Consider the following 21,279-nt stretch of genomic DNA (forward strand, 5'->3'; position numbering starts at 1 on the left):
TGTTACATGGTCTTGTTAGTATTTGTGTTTAAAAAGCACAGGATATGTGCTGTATTAGTCACAGAAGGCTAACCTCTTTCTGCCTCCATACACCCATTTGCGCGCACACACACACACACACACACACACACACACTTAAAGACACACAAAGACATATGAACACATAAATATCCCTCCACATCAGCAAGCCAAACTCATAAAACAGTCCCTCTTTAATTGGCATGTAGTAATTTTGCTAGCTCTGATAATAAAAAAAGCCTTTTTCCATGTTTATGTAATGGAGCTTGTTATTTTCTGACTTTTAATACCCCCCCTGAAATAACCGCAGGTCCTCAAGGATTTGTTACTTTTAGGGAAATCAGGCTGCAGTGATACAGTGTGCTTGCAAACGAACCAGAACGGTGACATCAGTTAATTACATAAATTGGAGCAGGATCAGGCCAGGCATGAGAGAGATTATGACACAAGGACAGAATCAAATACTAGAGGGACACAGCCCACTCTTTCTAACACCAGAACTCATGTGGAGAAGGAATTACATCACTGCGTTATACTGTGAGACACCCCTCACCCCCACCCCCACACCCCTGCACCCCCTCCACTTGAGAAAAACATTTAGAAGGAAAAAAACTCCTTGAAAGAGATGCGATGCACAAAGGCTGACCTATTTAACCAATATGTGTTCAGGTCAGATATAGGCAACGTGAAGAACAATCAAGAAAAGCAGAATGAGGGCATTATTCTTTGCTGCACAGGAATGAAGAAAACTGCAAACCAGTAGTTCTAAGAAAAAATATTGCACTGACACCCAGGCTAAAGATATGCTCTGTGTGGTAAAATAGAGAAACCTGCTGGAGAGCCGGCACTAGAGGGGGTGTGAGATCTCCACCTCCTCATCAGTAGGCCTAAAGACTATCCCATAGATGCACAGAAACCCAGAGGGGAGATCAAAGCTTGTGTGATCCAGTGGCTGTTACATCACCCCTGGCCTGCTCTCCCACTGCGGGGCCTCCTGTTATGGCACAGCCAACAGGGAAGAGAGGGAATGCAAAACACTGACCCTCTCCCATCTATGGATGCAACATTCCAGTATCTTTAACAATGATTTGATTTCCCCCTTCTGCAACTGCATTTACATTCACTTTGCATTCCATTAATTTCCATTTGTACGCAGTGTTTTCTGCAGACAACATGAATAGTCATGAGCTGACAAAGGAGACACAGCATCAAGAAGAAAAAATTAAGGAATCTTGTTTCAGGCATATTCCACAATAACTGGGGGAAAGCATTTTAGCCACTGCTGCAGATTGAATTCAGTATTTGTATTAGAATTCAGCCTTTATTTCAGCAGGATTGTTAGTTAGGAGAAATAGTAGCTGTCTTCTTCCTGCTGTCCCCACGCCATTGTTCTCCTTGTTATAAACTGATTTAAAATCAGTGCTTCCTCTCTCTGACTCTGCCCTTCCGTGTGCTAGGAGAGACGAAGTGAGGAGACAGGCACGATTGTACCGTGTTTTCTTCCCTCATTGGAAAGGCATCTCAACAGGCCTGCTATTGACCATATCCACCAGGGGAGGGAGTGGGTCAATGTAACTGAGAGCAGGGGACCATTTTGGACCACTTAAATATAATCAGTAAATGCACCCCGGTCGCAATTAGCGCAGGGCCACCCTGAGAGTGTTCGTTTTGCTCACAGCTCTATCTGCGCTTTATTCTGCTCCACAGGAACCTTGTAATGCAAATAGCACTCCTCATCCCCAGCTTAACAACGGGAAAGGAGGTGGGAGGTGTGTTGAAGCACTCTGCCGTCCTTACTTAGTGACTGTTTCATGAGCATGATTGTTTTACTGTGTTTTGGACAGAAATAATCTTTAACTCTATATATTCTTACTGTACATTGTTCTTATTGAGCCAGTTTGCTGTAAAATTTGTAAAACTGGACTCCTGTGGTGAGAGCAAACAGAGGGTCATCATCTGCTGTAAGCAGGCTCAACATTCATGCTCCAGGGTCAGTCCTGCTTCAGCTGTCAAGCAGTATATCTAAAGAGGCTGTTACGACTTGTACTCAGATCCTTCAGCACCAGGGTTTATGCAATTAGCCTTCAAAATGGCTTTCTTCCATAAATCAAGACTTTAGAGTGCTTGTGAAGGAGAGCAAGAAGAGAAATTTGTTTCTGACTGAAAACAAAGAGAGGACTGAAATATGACAAGGTAGCTGGTGCCATCACATTGAGCCTCTCCTACGTACCAACACACTCAACTCATTTATGATTCAGTGCACTCAGTCATCCATTTTCCTCCTTTTTCCCCCTGTTCCTGTGAAGAAAAGGCAAACAAAACAGACAGACACATGGACAGACAAACAAACAAACAGAAGTCCTTTTTAACTGATGCTGGCATTTGTGTAGAACAGGTGCTGCAGTTATGATTGATTTCAGCTGCAGTGTGCATTGACAATTCAAAGAGAAGAGTGAACACAAAGACGTGCAAATGAGTTCAGGGAGTCTGTTAAACTCTCTTCTCCTGCGGTAACGCTTGCCTTTGACTGATTCGAGAGCAACGGTTAACTCCGTCTGCAGCATGGGTGCTTATGATGCATGTGGGTACAGATATTTGACTGTAGGACACCTGTTAGCACACATGCATGCGTGCACGCGCGCGCACACACACACACACAACAAGGAAGGTGCAATAAAGTATCTGGCCTCCTTAACCACCTGTTTACTGTGCTAAAAGGAAAACACTGATTATATTTACACACATATTTGCACAACTGCTTTGTGTCACATTATATTATTTTGTACATGAAGGTATTAAAATATTTCACATTTCACTGAGATATTTATTTTTCTATCCTTAAGGCCCCAAAGGTCTGCTGAATGTTCTCAAACATGTTCAGGCACATCCCCTGCTCAAACACCCAACAACTGTATGCAGAAAAAAGGTACTATCACATATATATTAAAACCCTCTGCCCTTAAGGCCAACTATGAAGGATGAAGTCTTCTGATCCTACATGACTTCTGGATGTGATGATTGAAATGCCAGGCAGATCTGTGTGGAGGACAGAGGTCAGGATAAAGGAAATGGAGAGAGGAAGGGAGGGATGGAAGCAGAAGGACATCTAAGAGAGGGAGTGGGATTAAGGGAGGTTCACAACGGATGGAAAGAAGTAAAAAGAAGTGAGGAGGAAGAAGTTGACAAGGGGCAGGGATCACTAATGAAAGTTCCCTGCTGTTTTCTCAGCTGCTCCGCTCAGTGGCCTGAGCAAAGCAGACCAAGGCCAAAAACTATGGTTATGCTAGATGGACCATCTCTGCCTTTTCCTTACACTCTGAAATGCACACATTAGGAATAATGAATGAACAAAGCTAAAAACACATCTTTGTGTCTAACTTGAAAATTTCATTGTCACCATGGTGACACTGTGAATAACAGAGTTTGGGAGTTTGGGCCTTTGGGGGGGAGATGTGTGCTCCTCCAGCACCTACGTGTGTTATGTCAAGAGCTTGGCACACATATTGACCCAAGATCGTAGGAGAAAATGGGTTTCTGAGGGTTTCTCAGCTTCATCCGAATTTTGCATTTAAAACCATAAAGATTGGAGAAAATATCAAAATCCTCCTAACAGCAAAGACATGCCAAAGAAATTAGAAACCTACTGTGTAGTTGTAAGAGAAGCGGCATTTCTGCCAGCAGAGCTATGACTCAAAGCCAATAATAATAATATTGCCACCAGTAAAATCTATACATTTTCTTGTTTTGAGAGAGAGCTCAAGCGCACAATGTACACAGCTGGTAACAGGCTGCAGATGAAAGATAATTTGGGTTTCTTTGTGTAACCGAGCGCTTCAGTTGGACCACAGGTCCCCGTGGAACAAAGAGAGAGAGAAGGGAGAAGAGATCAACTGAGAGGGAGAGAGAGGGAATGAGACAGAGAAAGGGAAGAGGTGGCAAGTGAGGCAGAGTGAGAGTGAGAGAGGGGGAAGGGAGGAAGACAGGGCATACTGGCCCACCTGGGCAAACAATAGCAGTGAGATGAGAGTGTGGCTCAAGGGCCCTCCCTGTCCCTCAAGTACACAGCTGTCGGTTGGGGGCAGGCATGCAGATCAAAATAGCCCTGGTCTAGTTCAGGTGTTGCACCTTCAGAGGCGAATGGACAATTTTGGATCAAGAGCTTTGGTTGCCATGCCAACGGCCTCAACAGAGAGACTCTTTTTAGAACTGATGTGAACTGATGTGTGTTAATGTTCTTCATTCATTTTGACAAAACCACAGGAGACAAAAAACTAGAAAAAATGTATATACATTTAGATATAAGTCGTTGATATTAAATGCATTTCCTGCTGAAATGAAGGATGTTTATTTGTGTGCTGAAAGCAGCTTGTGCCAGCTCCAGGGTTGGGTGTTAATGGATTTGTGTATTATGACTATGCTAAGTGCACTGAGCCATGATTTCTGCTTAGTGTGTCCAAGTCTTCAGTGAAATATTTAAAGAAAACCTTCTGTATCCACTTTCATGCAAGCTTTAGTTGCTCTTGATTAGTATGAAAGGTGAAAATGTAACGTTGGTGTATAACCTATGAAAAGTCAGCTTCATGGAGGGCAGGTATGTCCATGGAGTCTGCTTGAAGTCATTGTATATAGAAATGCCAAGAAAAAAAACAACCTAACCACAGAGGGGGAGATGCATGTAATTTAGCTGGGTACAAGGACAACAACACTGTCTTTGTTTAAAATGAAGCCATCTGTTTGATGATATATAGATTCCGGCTGTAATGAAAAACTGTGTGGTGGTGTTACTACCTCCCTGAAGTCCCCGCTGTGTTTAAAGGGGTGATATGAGTTATGTCCAGTTCATGCTGATAACACACACTGACATGCCGTGTTCTCTCAGCTCAGTGATAGCCAGCCGGGGCCCACCTGGTGCCACATTGGAAGTGTTTACCATATATGTGTGCATATATGTGCAAATACCTTTCCTGTGTGCAGTAAATCAGTCAATCCTGCAGGACCAAGTGGAGGTGAACACTGAACATGTTGTGTGTAATGTGACAGGACAAAGCCTCTGTGTAATCAGAAAGCCACACACACAAAACACACATACAGAACTGCCTAGTATGACTGGCTGTAGCTCACATTCATAGAAATTACTTTTTCTTCTTGTTCTTTTGTTTTTTTTTTTTTTCTTTTTCATTTCACTGTAGCATGCTTAATATATATTTGTTTCTGTTGGTTGTTATATAAGCTCTCAATGCTCTCTGGTGCCTCCCAGGTTCTGCACTCGGCAAGTAGCTGAACTCAACAAGCAATTCAATGTTCTTCACTTATAAAACACTGGGTTTAGTCTTAAAAGCTTGGTGGTCAAGCAGACAGAGATAGTCTGCATTGCTTTTCTTTTGTGAAACTCCACAGTGTTGCAATTTGAATTTACCAATAAAATATAGCTGTTTTCCCCTTTGGAGGCAGCCTGTCTGCAGTGGTGATGTCTATAGCAATGGGTTTGCCCCTAAGAAGACTAAAACTCCCCTGGATGCTGCCCAATTCCTAATCCTAACCATTTTAATATTTAACCAGAATCCAATACAAGAGTAATTATTTTTCCAAACAAATTACGCCTCAGGCCAAAACCACCGCAATCTGATACACCACAGCGATACATTCTCTGTCACAAGTGCTATTAGTCATTTTAAATTATTTATCAAGCTTGGGTGAATTAGGATTTGAATCAGACCTGTTTTATGACTGCCATGCTGCTGTGGCCTTTAAAGTGGCCTTTATGTTCCAAAAAGCAATATTTAAGGAGAAGTCCTCTGGCTCCTCCCTAGAAGCCCTTAGAGACATACATATGTGAGACATGCCAAGGAATGCCAATGCTGATGTGCATTCAATAGAAACAGCTTCTTTTAATGACATCTAAACACAATTTTACATGAAGCTACTCCACAATGCTAACACATGGCTGAATCACATCCAGTGTGCCAATAAATTGCATGTCATAAACTTCCCTGACCCTTCTGCTCACCCATAACTAGCAAAATGGTAAACCAGTAACTTTGAGTAAATTAGGAATTTATCATGTGCCTTTAAAACTGAGAAATTATGTTGAATTTGCTATGCCATAGATTGAATTTTCATTTATATCCCTTTTTATTTTATATTTATATTTCCCACTTAACTAAAGTGAAATTTAAATGTTATATCACTGAAACTGACAGCTATAAATGTGAGCAAAGTGTGACGTTAATAATTGGAATCTAAAAGTCACAGCGATGTGGTTTTATGACTTTATGAGTATGTGTAGAGTATGAATAGAGCCTCATTTAATTCTGCCATCTGCAATGAAAAATGGCAGCATTTTTATAGAGTGACAACTGTCACCATGAATATGAGCTATGTTTAACTCTGCTGTCAAACATCTTCTATCAAATGTGATAAACACATTTAAAAGACAGGGGGAGATGGGACATAAAAGTGAACAGATAAATTCACTCAAATGGTAGTTAGAGAGACATGAAGTCATTGTGTTGAGCCAGGGATGTTACTAAATAAAGAAAAAAAAGAGAGATGTGAGATGGGGGTGTCATCAAAGCTTCTTTTTCTCACTATACAGGGGCCCCAGCTGGCTGGATGAGCGACTGAGAGCTCTGCCCACTTGCCTGCTGCAAATTAGCCAAATTATTTACCCTTGTATATGCACATTAGCAAATTCCTCCAATTGAGAAAACAAATGCATCTGTTTTGTTCTGTTGAAAACTTGATGTGATCCTAGATGGGCCTCTGCACACCAGGCATTCCCTGTCACAGTGGCAGTCAGTCTAAACACACACACACACACACACACACAGACAGAGAGAGCCAGTGTGGAGCCAATTGCAGGTCTCAGGGGAACTCCACAGTTCCCCCATTCCTCCCCAGCTGCAAAGCGATAGCTCAGATCAGCCTTTCTCAGCGTCTCTCCTGCCCTCAGTCTGTCTGTCTGTCCAACTGTTGTTGATAGTATCTGATGCTCTTTATCACTCTGTAATTGGGCCACTGTGAATTTCATCAGTGCTCCATTGGCCTGCCTTAAAATTAGGAAATTAAGCATCCCAACATTTTTTTTCTTTCTTTCTTTCTTTAGCAAGTCTTGACTGCCCATGCTGCATATTTTCCATCACAGTGTTAGCTTTTAAATATTCATGTAGGTGGATGGAAGAGGTGAGTGGGGTGAAGGGACGGTGAGGGGAGGTGGGAAAGAAGAGAAAGAAGAAGGGCGGGAAGGAGCCGAGGCAGCATGCAGTGGTGGGGGCTACCCCCTTTCTTTGCTCCCTGTGGAGGGATGGCAGGCATACAGGAATGGTTGGGGGGGGTCAGCAGGAGGCCTCATGATTTATTTAGACCCAGGGGCACCTGTACCACCCTGCCAACCCACGTTCTTTCAATCCAGAAAAATCCAGGAAAATTAATATATGTCTAGGCTGTGAGAATTTCACCTGTCCAGTTAATGATTTTCAGACTAAATTGAGAAGAAAATTCCATTGTTCTGTGGTTATAACCCTACAGTTGAGCGTGGACATTTTAATGACCTTCCATTTTATAATTTTTTTTTTTTTTTTTTTAGTTACCCTGAAGCATTATGCTGCTACTTCATAAACACCTGTAAGGTTGAACATTGTTGTTCTTGTGTGTGTGCTGCCAACATTTGCTGTGTAGAAAATTCCTATGTTTCAAATAAGCCAATCAATACAGAGAGAGAGAGAGATTGCAGCCTTAGTGAGCCTGAGTGGGCGTCTCGCTGCGTTTTATCAAGGCAGCTTAATTTCCGTCAGCCTAATATCCTGGGAAATGTATGGAAATTGAACTGCGAGGGAGAACAAAGACAAGTAGCCAGGATGAAACGATGTAGTGAAACTCAGAAAGCTTTGTCTTGTAGTGGGAGTACACAGTCCCACACCACCAGTGGTGCAGAAACACACACACACACATACACACACACGCATGAACCACAAGCACCTGGGCAGCTTGCACTATCAGGTGCATCAATCTACTAGGTGGGAAAGTTCACATTTCCTTAAGAGTTAAAAAAAATCAAGTTCATTCATTGCCTAAATGACTCTGAGTGGCTGACTACTGTACTGTATAGGTTCTGGTGCATATGCTTGTCTACCTGGTAGTTAATTAGCTTAGCTGCTACATGTCTCCTGCTTGCCTGCTGCTCTGTGGAGACGCATGAAAAGCTGCCCAGAGGCAAATTATAAATGAGAAACAGGTTATTAGGATTCTGTCATGCATACTAAGGTGTTATGACTGTCATAAAAGGCACAGTAGTGAATACAGGGAGCAGTAATTATTTTAGGGGTCTTTCTTTTTTATGCCGGTTCCGGATAATAGCAGTAATGACTTCAGCAACTACAGTCAATAACAATAGGATGGCCCTAGCCCTATATCGCCACATGCTGTAAATATAGAGCTACAGTAAATAAAACACAAACAAACAAGAAAGTCAGCAAAAAAGTACAACATGCAACAGCAGCCAACCAGGCAGGCTGAACCTAATGAAAGCTCATCTGCATTAGTAATAATCTGCCACTGCTCGGGGGGAAGAGAGCACTGTTCCAGGTACTGGTGAGGAATGCAAAACAACGACCTTCTACACACCCCTTCCTCTGTCCTTCTCCCCCCTTCTCCCCCATTTCCTTTTCTGTTCAAGTAAACTTCTTGAGAGTCTTCTCACAAACAACACCTGCACTATTAACAGCGCCACTGCCACTGAGCAGATCTGCCTTTTCATCCTTTTCTAATCTGTCTTTCCTCTGTAGCAACCTGATCCTGGCGTTTACCTACCTTTCAATCCCTCTCTGGCACATACACATTAACACACGCTTCGCAGAACAGTAACTAATAGCAACCTCATTCATTAAAACACCCCTTGATGTTTTGCACGGAGGCAGGCTAAATGTGCTGGAACGCCTGCCCTGTCTGTCTGGTTGTGCGACACTAACAACAGATAGAGAAACAGATAGACAGGTGGGGCAGAGGCTCATCTTACACGCAGCAGCCTCAACAGTGACTGCAGCACCCCTGATGATGACAGATACATATTTCATCAGTGATTAAGGCTACAACATAAGCCCTGCTATAGCATCAGCTGCACGCATCTTTACTGCCAACATTTATAAAGATATGAACTCTAAGAGTAGAATGAGAAAATGCAGAGACTTCGATAATACAAGCTTTTTGTGAAGTTTCCATCTGGGTGCATTAAGATCTCTTCTGCCAGAGGCCTTTAGCTTCACACTGATAGCACTGAAATTGCACAGACACTGGCCACTTCAGATCACTGGTGACATCAACAAACTCCCTGTCAGACACTGTTGACTCATTTTCCTTTTCTCCCACTATGTCTAATAGGCTAATTACTTAGACTCACTGACGTACTGTGCCATGGTGGCTCATGCTTGTTTAAATCTGAAGTCTGTGACATGTGCATGTTAAATAGCAGGTACAAACTGGCAGGTACATGTGTGTAGAACAGCTCCAGGCTTCTTGGTTGTTAATATTAAGATGTTTAATTACAAGGGGAAATTGAACTTTCTCTGGCCTTCTGTCCCGTGGCACTTGAAATAGCCACTATATATACAGAAAGGGTGGGGTACACTCGAAAAGAATGGGAAATAAAAGTGCTCATAGCTGGTCCTGTCAGCCCCACCTTTAATTGTAGCTGGAAAAAGAGGGGTGAGACACAATAAATAGTGGTTCAAATAATGGCACACAGTTTCAGACAGTTTCTCTTAGAATGCTTTTTAGTGTTATTCTTATTTTTACACTGAGCTTCTTACAAACGAGCTTGAGAGAGAAGTTTGTTTAGTTAAAAAATGTTCTTCCAAATTGTGATGGTAGAAAGATGTATAAACATCAAAACCCATTGTTAAATGACAAGACCTTTTGGCAGTGAGTTAGACGGTTGTGTAGTGTACTGCATGTTTCACCTCTCTTTCACTACCAGCAGCCAACACAACTCAGACTCCTGCCAGCTACACTGCCTCTTGACATAACTTACAAACTTTACATGAACTCCAAATAATGTCTTGCTGCATTCCACCCATCGCATGGCCTTTACCCGATGAGATAAATAGGACAAACATACCCAACTGGGATAAGACATAATCCCTTTATCTGGCACAGGGTAAGCTTGAGTAGCTGGCCTACCTGTTACATCATTAGCCATAGCCAAAAGGAAAGAAGGAGAGCAGAAAGAGGAAAGACAGACAAAATAAGTAGGATCAAGGTTAGGTCACTAGTTGCTGCATTGAAGATGTAAAGACCACAGAATAATTAAGAGGAGTGAGAGACACTGTAGCAGAATGCTATCCTAAGCTTAAGGTAATAATACATTTAAATAATAATAATAATAATGCATATATAAATAATGCAGCAAGATTTGCCGTGGCACCAAGTGTAGAAGTGCAACAGACAGGCCTATCTGACAAGGACGGATGAGCTGAGCTACATGAGCGTGTATTCTCTACGCACTGAAGCACCCTGAGAGCTGTTCTTGCAAATAGCACATCACTTGTTTACCTTGAATACTGGTGTTTTATTTGCATGAGTCAACCTTGTGGAAAATCCATAACTCATTTGCAAGGCTCTTAAAGCACATACTATGCCAACAGCATATCTATACCATCCAAAACGCAAACAGAAGTATGTGATGGGTATGAAATTCCCGTCATGTAGCCCAAAACTGCTGATAATGACTTTATGTGTATAATGTATTCAATGGATGTAAAATCACAGTTTCGTATATCTCATCTGTACGGAAAGATAAAAGTCAGAAATAAGTTGGTCTCAGAATTCTTCATTACAATTATATCTTACTTCATTGCATTGATAAAAAAAATGGTGGTTCTGTCAGTGCACTTACATAAGACACAAATATTTTATTTAATGAGAACAATAGAGAATGTTTATGCTATTGTGAAGGATACAGAGTAACACAGAGCCAGCAAGTTGGAGCTAGCAAATCATACCTCTATATAATCTCGCTACTGCAACTGAAACTATCCTGCTATCGTCTCATCTGAAATCATCAAAGATGGTTTGATGTTTTCTTCTAAGCGTTTGAACTCACCATGAACTCTACCTGCAGTCCAAGTTTGTTTGCTGCCCAAACTGCATGTGATGTTAACACACCCGCAGTGCTCATCGCCCATGAGGTCATTCTTTGAATGGAACTGTAAGACTTGCCTCATTTCACAGACAACCCTGAGACACACACACCACTCCCCATCGCCTCAAACCAAGGTCACCAAGTTCCTGGTCTAGGTTTTGGTGGCTGGTGGATCATTTTCTGGTCAATGTCAGCCTTTCTTTCCCCTCCTCTGCTGCCAAGAGGAAATGAAGGGATGATCTCTCTGCGCTCCTCCACTCATCACTCCCCGAAAAAACAAACAGGAACATTTTATGGCTTGTTTGTTGACCTACAGCCCAGGAGCAACAACAACAGGCTACTAGTGGTGTTTACTTCAGGATGAGCTAGTTAAAACTGATACAACAGCACTGTCCTGTTGACATATGCAATCCAATTCCCATACAGAAATCTTTATATCAGTTTAGGAGCCAACTGGGGCAAAATATTTATTAAAAAATAGGAACAAGTAATAATAAGTTCAGATAAAATAATATACCTGTCAAATGACCTAATGCAGTGAATACAGCAGTTTGAACCCCATCACTGGGATTCACTACAGTGAGCCTTGCATCCTGTTTTAGCAAGAAAAGGGAGTCTTCAGTGTAGCATGTTTAAAAAGCTAATGATAAACTGTAAAGATAGCAAAAGAAAACTTCTATCAAGAGAATCCACGAATTTCTCTTGACATAATTTTCACTATCTGGAGCTGCAGAGCCAACACCTGGCTTGTATGTGTGTGTGTGTGTGTGTGTGTGTATTGGTGGGTATATGCATGTAGGTCTATGTTTATGTGTGGTACCACAGGGGTGGGCGCGCACACACACACACCTGTTCAGGCCTGATCCCCAAACAAAGCATCGCTCTGTACGAACATGGACACTCTGTTTGAGTCCTTGTGCAACACTGCCTCTGCTGAAACCTAAACACACAGTTTGCTATGAGTGAAAAAGACTGCTAAAGAAGTACTGAGAGAAGAAAGAAAGGCCTTCCCAGAGAGTCATCTGGTTCTAATGCAGGGCCCACTGGTGTGGATTACAGGCACATATTACAGAAGAACTCAGGCTGACCCCTCATCTCTATCCTGGGGGAAATGGGAGCCAGCCATGGCAATGGGGGCTGGGGGTCTGGGGGCTTGGGGAGTAGTTGGGTGAATAGAAGCCTGTGGGCAGGCTGCCACCCCACATGATCGGTACCCTTTTTCAGTAGGCAATATTCTACTGAAATCAGAAAAAACATTTTTGTCCTGTGAACTTTTCAATGATACTAAAAAATGACTTTGCTTCATATGTTCCTATGGCCGTTACCAGAGCTTGAGCAGGTTGTGAAATAACTAAACAGGCCTTCTGTAATCATCAAAGCAACACTATAGCAAAGCAACACTAAAACGACAAGCAGCTGGCTAGTCAGCAGGCCTTTACGTTTTACTAGCCTATTCCACATTGGAAAGGGGCTTAACTAGGGGCGTAAACAAGAAAGGCAGAATTGGACTGAGGAGAGAGAGGACCTCAGCAGCAGCTCATACGGTTGGCAGCAAATCTGACTGTTTGGCCAAATAATCAGTTCAACTCTGAAAACATTCCTATTAAAGCAGCAATAAATCAAACAAGATGTGGAGAACACAATGATCATCCAAACAGAATAATCAGGAACAAACAAAGGGACACATCTCTTTTTCTTTGTGCCAATTCCTCTTTGCATCTGCAATGTTACGAAAACAACCGAAGTCAAATGAAGTCGTTCTTATACATTTTACAAATTAATTTTAATTTCATAGTTGCAGCTCTTACCTGTAATATCGGGACTGCAGATAAGTGGAGCAGACTGCCTTGGACACATGGCTGGCTGAGCCAAAGTCAATGACTTTGACTCTGTAGGGCTGTCGAGATGGGTCCACAAGCATGATGTTCTCTGGCTTCAAGTCAGCATGGATCAGCCCCAGGCTCTTCAGTTTCATTAATGCTGTGGCCACTTGCTGTAGCACGGGTCTTATGTATTTGAGTGGCAGAGGGCTGAACTTGTTTTGCTTGAGGAAGTCGTACAGGTTCTGCTCCAGCATCTCAAATACCAGGCACGTGTGGTTCTTGTGCTGGAAGCACTCGTAGGCCCTCACAAAGTTGTAGTCATCTGCACTCTCAGTGCTGAGACGCGCCAGGATGCTGACCTCAATCTGACCCTGCCGTGCATAAGACGGGTGGTTTTTTAAGATCTTAATTGCCACAATCTCGTTGGTGCCCCTCTTCCAGCACTTAACCACCTGTCCAAAGGTACCTCGCCCCAAGAACTCCAGCACTTCGTATGTGTTGGTCATGGAGCACAGTACCTCATGTTGCACCAGCTGATAGTCCCCCTCATTGTTGGAGCCACTGTTCTTAGAAGTTGCCGTGGAAGTGGCAGTGGCCACTGTAGCCACAGTGGCTCCACTGGCTGCTCCGTTCTGGATCATCGGTGGACCGTGCTCCTCAATGATCTGCACACTGCTGTTGTTGTCAAGTTCCTCACTCTTGCGTTTAAGTCCACATCTCTGGTATGTATCTAGAAGACTGACGGTGCTACGGCGTGTCAGGTTGTGAACCCCAACCCCACCACCCACAGCACTGCCACCCCCACCACCTCCACCACCACTACTGTTGCTGCTGCTGCCACCACCCCCACTGCCCAACAGAGACCCCACGGCCCCTGATGTACTGCTGGCTGAGGCAACCACAATGTGGCCCGCACTGGCTGGGAAGATAAGCGCCTGCTCGTAGGGCAGGGTGGAGCTGGCAACCTGCAGGGAGCTGTTGATGCCTAGGGGGCCACTGGCGGCCGACACGTTCTTGCTGCTGTTGTGGCTGTAGACTTTGCTGTGTGTGCCGTACCCTGTCATATCCCAGTTACAACTTTGCTCCACCTTCAGTTTTTTCACGCTAAAGAAGGCACTTGACTGGAGAGTGTGAGGGGAGAACACTTGCACTTGCGAGGCCATACCTGTGACAAGAGAGGAACAGAGGGGAGGAGCAAGGAGGACAGAAAGTGAGAAGTTAGGAATTTGAGAGTGTTTGAAACACGAGTCGTATTGAAAAGCAGTGAATAAAGACAGCTTGGGTTAGAGCAGGTCATTAAAACATCCACATACTGATGTCAGTATGTTAACCACTTTTTTTGCACTTTTAGCTTTTAAATTAAAATATTTACACTAGTATTTTGTTCTAAAATCAGATAATTAAAATTGATGGGTGTTTTTAAAACGTGATAAAGATTTTTATGTTTTTTATGTAAGATAAATAAAATCTAGAATGCTTAGCAAAAGGATAAGCAGGTTTAGATTGAGTAGTGCTTATGTAAACCACTGGTTCATGCAGAGGAAATGCCATTTCCCCACTGTTCCCATCTGCAGCAAAGTAAATAGGCTGAGTGAATACTAAAAGAATACCCTTTCATGGGACACTCCACAGAGACAGAGAAGCAACACAAAACTGTACACAAAAAACAGTCCCAAAAAAGTCTAAAGGAATGATTGCAATTTCCTTCCCCACTACACATCCCAGACCTTGCATTTATTGCTGTACAATTACTCACTTTAGGGAAGGTGGTGTAAAAAATTTTTGTTCAAGTAACTATGAAAACAGGAGTGGGGCACTGAGCTCCCTCTTAACCACAGATTCTGAAGACAACAAAACAAAAGCAAAACTGCAGCGAGGCTGTGCTCTGAACTCCTGGGAACAAGCTGTCTGAGAATAAGCAAAAGCTTCTCCAAGCAAACAACTGCCCAAAAATAGTTCCTTTCTTTATCTCTCTCTTTTACAAACAGGTTTGTTTGTAACGCTGAAATGATTATTACAGCACAAGGCAGATTATATGAGCGTAATGCTATGTTTAAATAGTTTCCAGTAAACCCTAAATTAGTTTACTACTAACAAACTAAGAGCTTCCACCTGGTCATGCCAACACCCACACACACAATTAGGCCTCGCTGTTGATCAACTGATGCATGTTTTAAAGAATGTTTCTGTCACAGTGCATGTACAAACACTAACAGATCCCGTATCTGCAAACAGCCCTTAGACTCTTTGCTGCAAAGAGAAATGCTGCTTGTTTAATAGACATCTTAAAAGCTGGGACGTTTTGTTCTGGTCAAAGATAATTAGAGGACCATTTCCCTCTAAAATGGGAGGACTTCCATAATTGTGGGCTCCATTCTGTGAACAGAAAGCTGAAAGGAATGGACATTCATGGACACTTTGTCATTATTAGCCCTTTGAGCAGTGATGATGATTAATTCAGTAGGAACCTGGCAGCCCTACATTATACTTTGCTTCATTTGTTTTTTAATTCTCCTGACCTCTCTTCCTCCTTCTCTTCAGATTTAGCAAAACTATTTAGTCCGTCTCTCTTGCTTGAACTTACTAGTTATATCCATGGTCATCTGGTCTTAGCCCTAATGCTCCAGGATTGAGGCTGCAGTGCACATTAGTGCTCACTGTAAATTTGGTGGGTATTCTACAGTAGCTGATGTGGCTTAAGATCTTTGTGCTTCCTATAGTATTCATTTAACCCTAAACCACGATATCTGAGCATGTGTGAGCTAAGTGATCATTAACATTTACACTTTTTTGCCTGAAAATGTCCACACCTAGTGACTTTATGTCCACTCCTGTATGTGCGGTTTGTCCAGAGAGGTAATGAAGAATGTCCGTAAGGCTATTAGGGACAAGGCTCTCTACTAATCACATAATCCCTGAAGGCCAGATGTCACTCCTTGGATTACCAATTTCTGTGCCTGGACTTTACACTAAAAATAATTTGAATGATGGGTTGCGTCACAGAGCAGCGTCAACAGTGTGTGACTGAGAGCCTGACAGGATAATCACAGGCACAGACTGATGGACATGAAGATGGAAGGACAGACACAGAGCTGGTCTGTTCCTCTTATGGAAAATTCCAGCCTTACATATCTGCCAGCATGATTATGGATAGCTTGGGGTTTTACAAGGCCAGATCAAGGCTAGCTGCTCTTTGCATTAGCATCACATGAATTCCTCCTCAATCTCAATCTGAGTCACTCATTGACTCTCTGTCAGTTTTAACACTGTGGTCAAAGAGTTCATTTGACATTGCCTACACGGTGCGTTGAACTGAAGGCCACACATGTTCCCCAAAACATGGGCATGGCTCTGAAAGAGAGATATAAAAATCTTTAAAAATGCACAACATTTAGCTTTGACTTTTTAAGGTTTTCCCACAATACTCAAACTGTACAAACAGAACCCCTGTGTAGAGCACTGGGCAGAACAAAGATAAGTAATTAAATGAACCAAAAGTAAGAGGTCAAATGCCTGGAATGTTATCTCATGACAACATACACAGGCAACAATGTGACCAATTATACTTCACTGGGAAAGCGGCTCCAGTCCTCATGAATCACTCTTCACCCACACTGAAGTTTAAATACATTTATGATCTTGAAATTGAACAACCAAACCTTCTATATTGTTGTCAGGAACAACACAGTGCAAAACACCTTCCCTTGAAAATGTCTTCTTTAAGTTTCATTTCTGAACTCTACGCCAAGCGCAAAACTGTAAAGGTCCATTGTTGTACATTTACAATGTTGGAATGCCTTCAGCAGCCAAGGCTTTCCATTTAGCATACCTAAAGGAACACTATGTGTCCCACACACTGCAATTAAGCATACCAGAGAGGCATGTCCCTCTGTTTAGAGGCAGCATGTTGAAATGGTAATAGTCAATGTTTTCAGAGAGATTACTTTTCTGTCAGGGGTTTGTTAATCTTTTTGGGAGGATCAGGGCCATTCTGCATGCCATGCGAGGGTGAGAGATGGACTGAAAGGGAGGGAAGGAGAATAGAGCATAGAGAGTGGGCCCATGAGTGGCCCTCACATTCTAGCCTGTGACCTGCTTCTGTTTGCTCTGTTTTATTAAACCCATCATTTAGACATGACAGAGTGTACTGATTAAAATACATTCAGAAACCACCAAAAGTTCCAAAAAGTCCTTTGTAATTACATTTTGTCTTTTAATATAAAACCTGCATCCATTGCGGTACTGTACATAAGTTTGTATATATATATATATATGTCGCAGCTTAAATCAATGTAAGGTATATATAAAGATTTTTTTCATGGTAATGGAAACAATGCAAAAGCCCATTATTTTAACTATATATCAATCAATAACCAAAGAGCAAATTTTCCATTCTCAATCTGCACCAAAAGGTCTGAGTGGATAGACCCTGCCCATCACCTAGGAGACTATCCAGAGACAGCAATCAGGTTTGTCTGCTCAATGCTTAATGGCAACCGACTCTGACAGAGACACTCTGACAACCCTGACTCTTTGCTGGACATCAAAGTGCCTGCAGGACTGAATGGCATGGGGGCATGTGAGCTAAATTGGTTGCTATTGAAAAGATTCTCTTCACAAAGCGTTACATCTCACTTGCTGTTGCAGTTTGCATGTGTAAACCTGTATTGGGGACAGGGACACAGGACTTTGGGGTGAGACGCAACAGTGAACGCATGACTGAAGAAGAACATATTGTCCATACAGAGCAGCCTAGGCTTGTGTTGCTGCCTCCTGCTTTTGCTCTCCCCTCAGTGGGGAAGCTGAAGCTTGACACCACACAGTCTGTCTCTCTCACCTGCGGCCACTATTGACCATCCTGTCTGCCTTTTTAGCTCTCTCATCCCTGCTTATTTATAGAATCATGCATCAGACAAGCTTGCAGGGAGATACTGTCATGTAGGCCGCTGCTCCATCAGCCTTTATACTCAAGCTGACCACAGTATTTGACTAGTTGGAACTGCCAGGCTGTTTCTCTCTGCTTGCAAACACATAAAAGTGGACAAGTGTCTATCTGGCATATGGCAGTCAGACACAGGGCTTCTCAGTTTGTAAATCAGCAACATGCATGCTGTAAATGGGACACTCCCCTCAGCTCTCCCCTTCCTGGAGGCAAACAGTCAAAGATACAACATGTAGTGTAGCTGTGAGATAAGATGTTCGGTCAGAAATTGTCTGAGTGCACATGCATAGATAAATAAGCAAGTACATTCACACACATGCTATTGCACAAATGTCCACACAAAGAGGTGTATAAAGCTGTGACTAAGACACAACCCTGAATAAGTTATTCACTTACAGTTATTAACCTAAGTAAAGCTAAGTCCAGTGGAACTGTAAGTAAATAAAGAGGCTGCTATTCAAGTTGTAAGTGTGGTTATAAAGCAGCTGGTGTGAGAAAAACATTTGGCTTGTTTATACTGCCCGGTCAGCCTAACCAGGCGCTGAACCAAGCACAGGGTGGAGGAGAGGAGCAGGAGATGAGGAGAGATGGGGGAGGAGGAGGGTGGCACTGTAGCTCTGCTTGAGCTGGGTTTCTTATTAATCAAATCACGAGAGTAGCAAATGTAAACAGCACAACATCAAACTTCCTCCCCACCAAAACAAAGAAAGAAAGAATAAAAGGAAGAAAAAAAAGAAAAAAGCCCAATAAATGCTCTTTTGCTGCAGAAGTACAATTCTGAAAGGGGAACAGACTATTTGTTCTGTGCAGAAGTCCCATGTGTGGCAGCATAAAATGAGAAGACAGGGGCTGAAAATGTGCCCAACCACAAACCAGTGGCACCTGTTAATTCATGGCTTGACTGCACTACCATTGACATCCACTGCATGCATCAAGCTGCACTGCTTTGAATACAGTAGCGCACAGCACAGGGCCACGCAGGGACACACACCTGATAAGCAGCCACTCTCCTGAACGCTTATCATTTACACACAGCAAGAAACGCCCCACCGCACCACACTTCCTCTTATGTCATTAGGATCAACAGTGACAGCTGGACACAATGTACTAAAATGAGATCAGCTTATGAGAATGGCAAGCAAGAAACAGTAACCCAACATAAAAAACAATGGGGGATGACACACAGCTGACTACAATGCAGAAGGCCACATAATGCATTGATCTGAGAGTGGAGCAGTATGGATTTTGATGTGTGCTGAATGTGTTATAGTATAATCTACACTGAAGAGGTTTTAGCCTTACTTGCTGCTTTTGCAACGTATTGCAGATGTTTACATGGGAATGCACATGCCTGTGTGCCCAAACACTATGAACCAGGTTCCCGTCAGCTGCATATCAGTGCTTTATGTTCACTCAGGCCCTCTGGAAAATCAAGTTTGTAAGGAACCTTTCAGAGTTGAAGACCTGAATTTTATTTCTAACCTCTTCCTGGACAAACAAATATGATTTTAAAAATCAACTTTCAAAGGAAAAAAAATTGAGTTGACAGTCTTTATGCCATATTTTTGGAATATGAAAACTATTTGCTGTTGGTAAACTACTATTCTAACAGTGCAAAATAAGAATGAGACAGTCAAACAGTGACAGCAATAACTGAGGGCAAACACTGAGAGTCACAGGGAAAAGATGTTAAGTTTGAGGCCTGCCTGTTTTGAGGAGACAACATCATCACTTCACCCTGCCCTGTCCCATGGAACAGACTACTTAACATGGGCTTTGGGTGTGTCCTCAAACATAAGGGTCAAAGTCTGCTGCTGCATTAATATCCAACAAAGACAGCTGGAATAATGCACTCCTGCACAAAACGCACTTCCATCCACCCAGGACACACACTATCCCACACACACACTATCCCACACACATGTGCAGAATGTGTTAATGCATGTATCATATGCATGTACCCACAGACAAGCATATATGCACTTCTGAGACTTTATGTGTCTAGTGGTGTTTTGTATGACTTCCTCGACTATTTGTCAAAGCTCTAACAGCTATGTAGTAGCATGGATTAAACCACCACCCCAAAACATACGCACAAACACACACACACCCAGAGGGATTAATCTTTATGCCCCACCCTTTGGAAATGCAGATATGAACCCCCAGCAACCGAAAAACCAGTCCAACCTGAACATGCACTGGGGACCAATCAGACAAAAAGCAGCGCCATCACCTCCTGTATTTCCACAGCTGTATGCAAACAGCAAAATGATAAGGATGATAGCGGCAAGAAAGAGTATCAGTTCCCAAGAAATGTTCTGACATACATAATTAATTTGTTTAACATGTAACAAAAGATAAATAAATGTTTGAAAGTTGAAATCAAATGGTGTTTCTGAATAGCAAGATGTGACATAATGTAAAGTCAGTGTGTCTGATAATGACAAGTGCTGATGCTGATGCAAGATGACTACTTTTTTTCTACTGGCTGAGAGATGACAGAGACAGGACTCAGAGCTCACCACATGTGCCCCCTTCTGCTCCTCTGTCAGTCCCACTCCACCTCCTTATGCTCTCCACTATCAAATGCAAGCTGGGGATGGTGCACATGCCTCCCAAGGCAACAAGAGTGTGTGATATTTCAGTGGGGTGTGAGAAGCTGCTGCTCAGGACCTATTAAGGCCACATAGCAGGCAGATTTAAACTACAGACACCTTTACCCGATAAAATGCCTTAACATGCGCTTCTTCTTTCATACTGCAGGTGACTCATCCATATGCATGCTTAATAAATTATTTTAATCTCTCTTATCTCTCTTCATCTTCTTCTTTGTAACCCTCGTGCCTTCTGTAGCTTCTCTTATTATATCTCTCTTGTCTTTGACAAAGTGAGGAGGCTGACCACAGTATATTTTCACACAGCTTTTAAAAGACTATGTCACACACAGAAATATGTCTTCACATACCAATTTTACAAGGCATATGTGTCCCTAATCCAACTGACAGAGTGTCGTAAACATGGCTGTTGAGTCCTTCTGGCCACAGAGCTGCGGTAATAAATATGGCTAGCCAACTCAGCCCTCTGCGTCTGATTCAGCGTGAAAATCATGGCTTTATCCAATTATATATTTACAATGTCCTCGCAGTCACAAATAGCAGCCAAACCCAGGCAGGGAATGGCTATTCTGACCAACAGGTTAACACCCACGTACATAGAGCCCATGTATGGGAAGTACGCAATTGAATTGGCTTCATTGAAGAGAACAACTAGAGTTGCTGGTTTTACAATTGTACACATTTTGTTAGGCAAATTACATAAAATAAGATAAGTTTACTTCAAAACTGCCGGTTTGGTTCTGTTCT

General features: G+C 42.6%; 1 protein-coding gene across 6 annotated transcripts in view; it reads right to left on the bottom strand.

Annotated features, from left to right (window-relative positions):
- Nucleotides 1-21,279, bottom strand: part of hipk2 (homeodomain interacting protein kinase 2) — a 68,877-nt gene that overhangs the window by 38,825 nt on the left and 8,773 nt on the right. For all 6 annotated transcript variants that reach the window (XM_026311446.2, XM_026311447.2, XM_026311445.2 and 3 more), the window contains exon 2: nucleotides 12,961-14,140. In XM_026311446.2, coding sequence (XP_026167231.1) covers nucleotides 12,961-14,140 — 1,180 coding nt within the window. The remainder of the gene's footprint in view (nucleotides 1-12,960; nucleotides 14,141-21,279) is intronic.

The sequence above is a fragment of the Mastacembelus armatus genome, chromosome 6, assembly GCF_900324485.2.
Source record: "Mastacembelus armatus chromosome 6, fMasArm1.2, whole genome shotgun sequence".
In the NCBI taxonomy this organism is placed as follows: domain Eukaryota; kingdom Metazoa; phylum Chordata; class Actinopteri; order Synbranchiformes; family Mastacembelidae; genus Mastacembelus; species Mastacembelus armatus.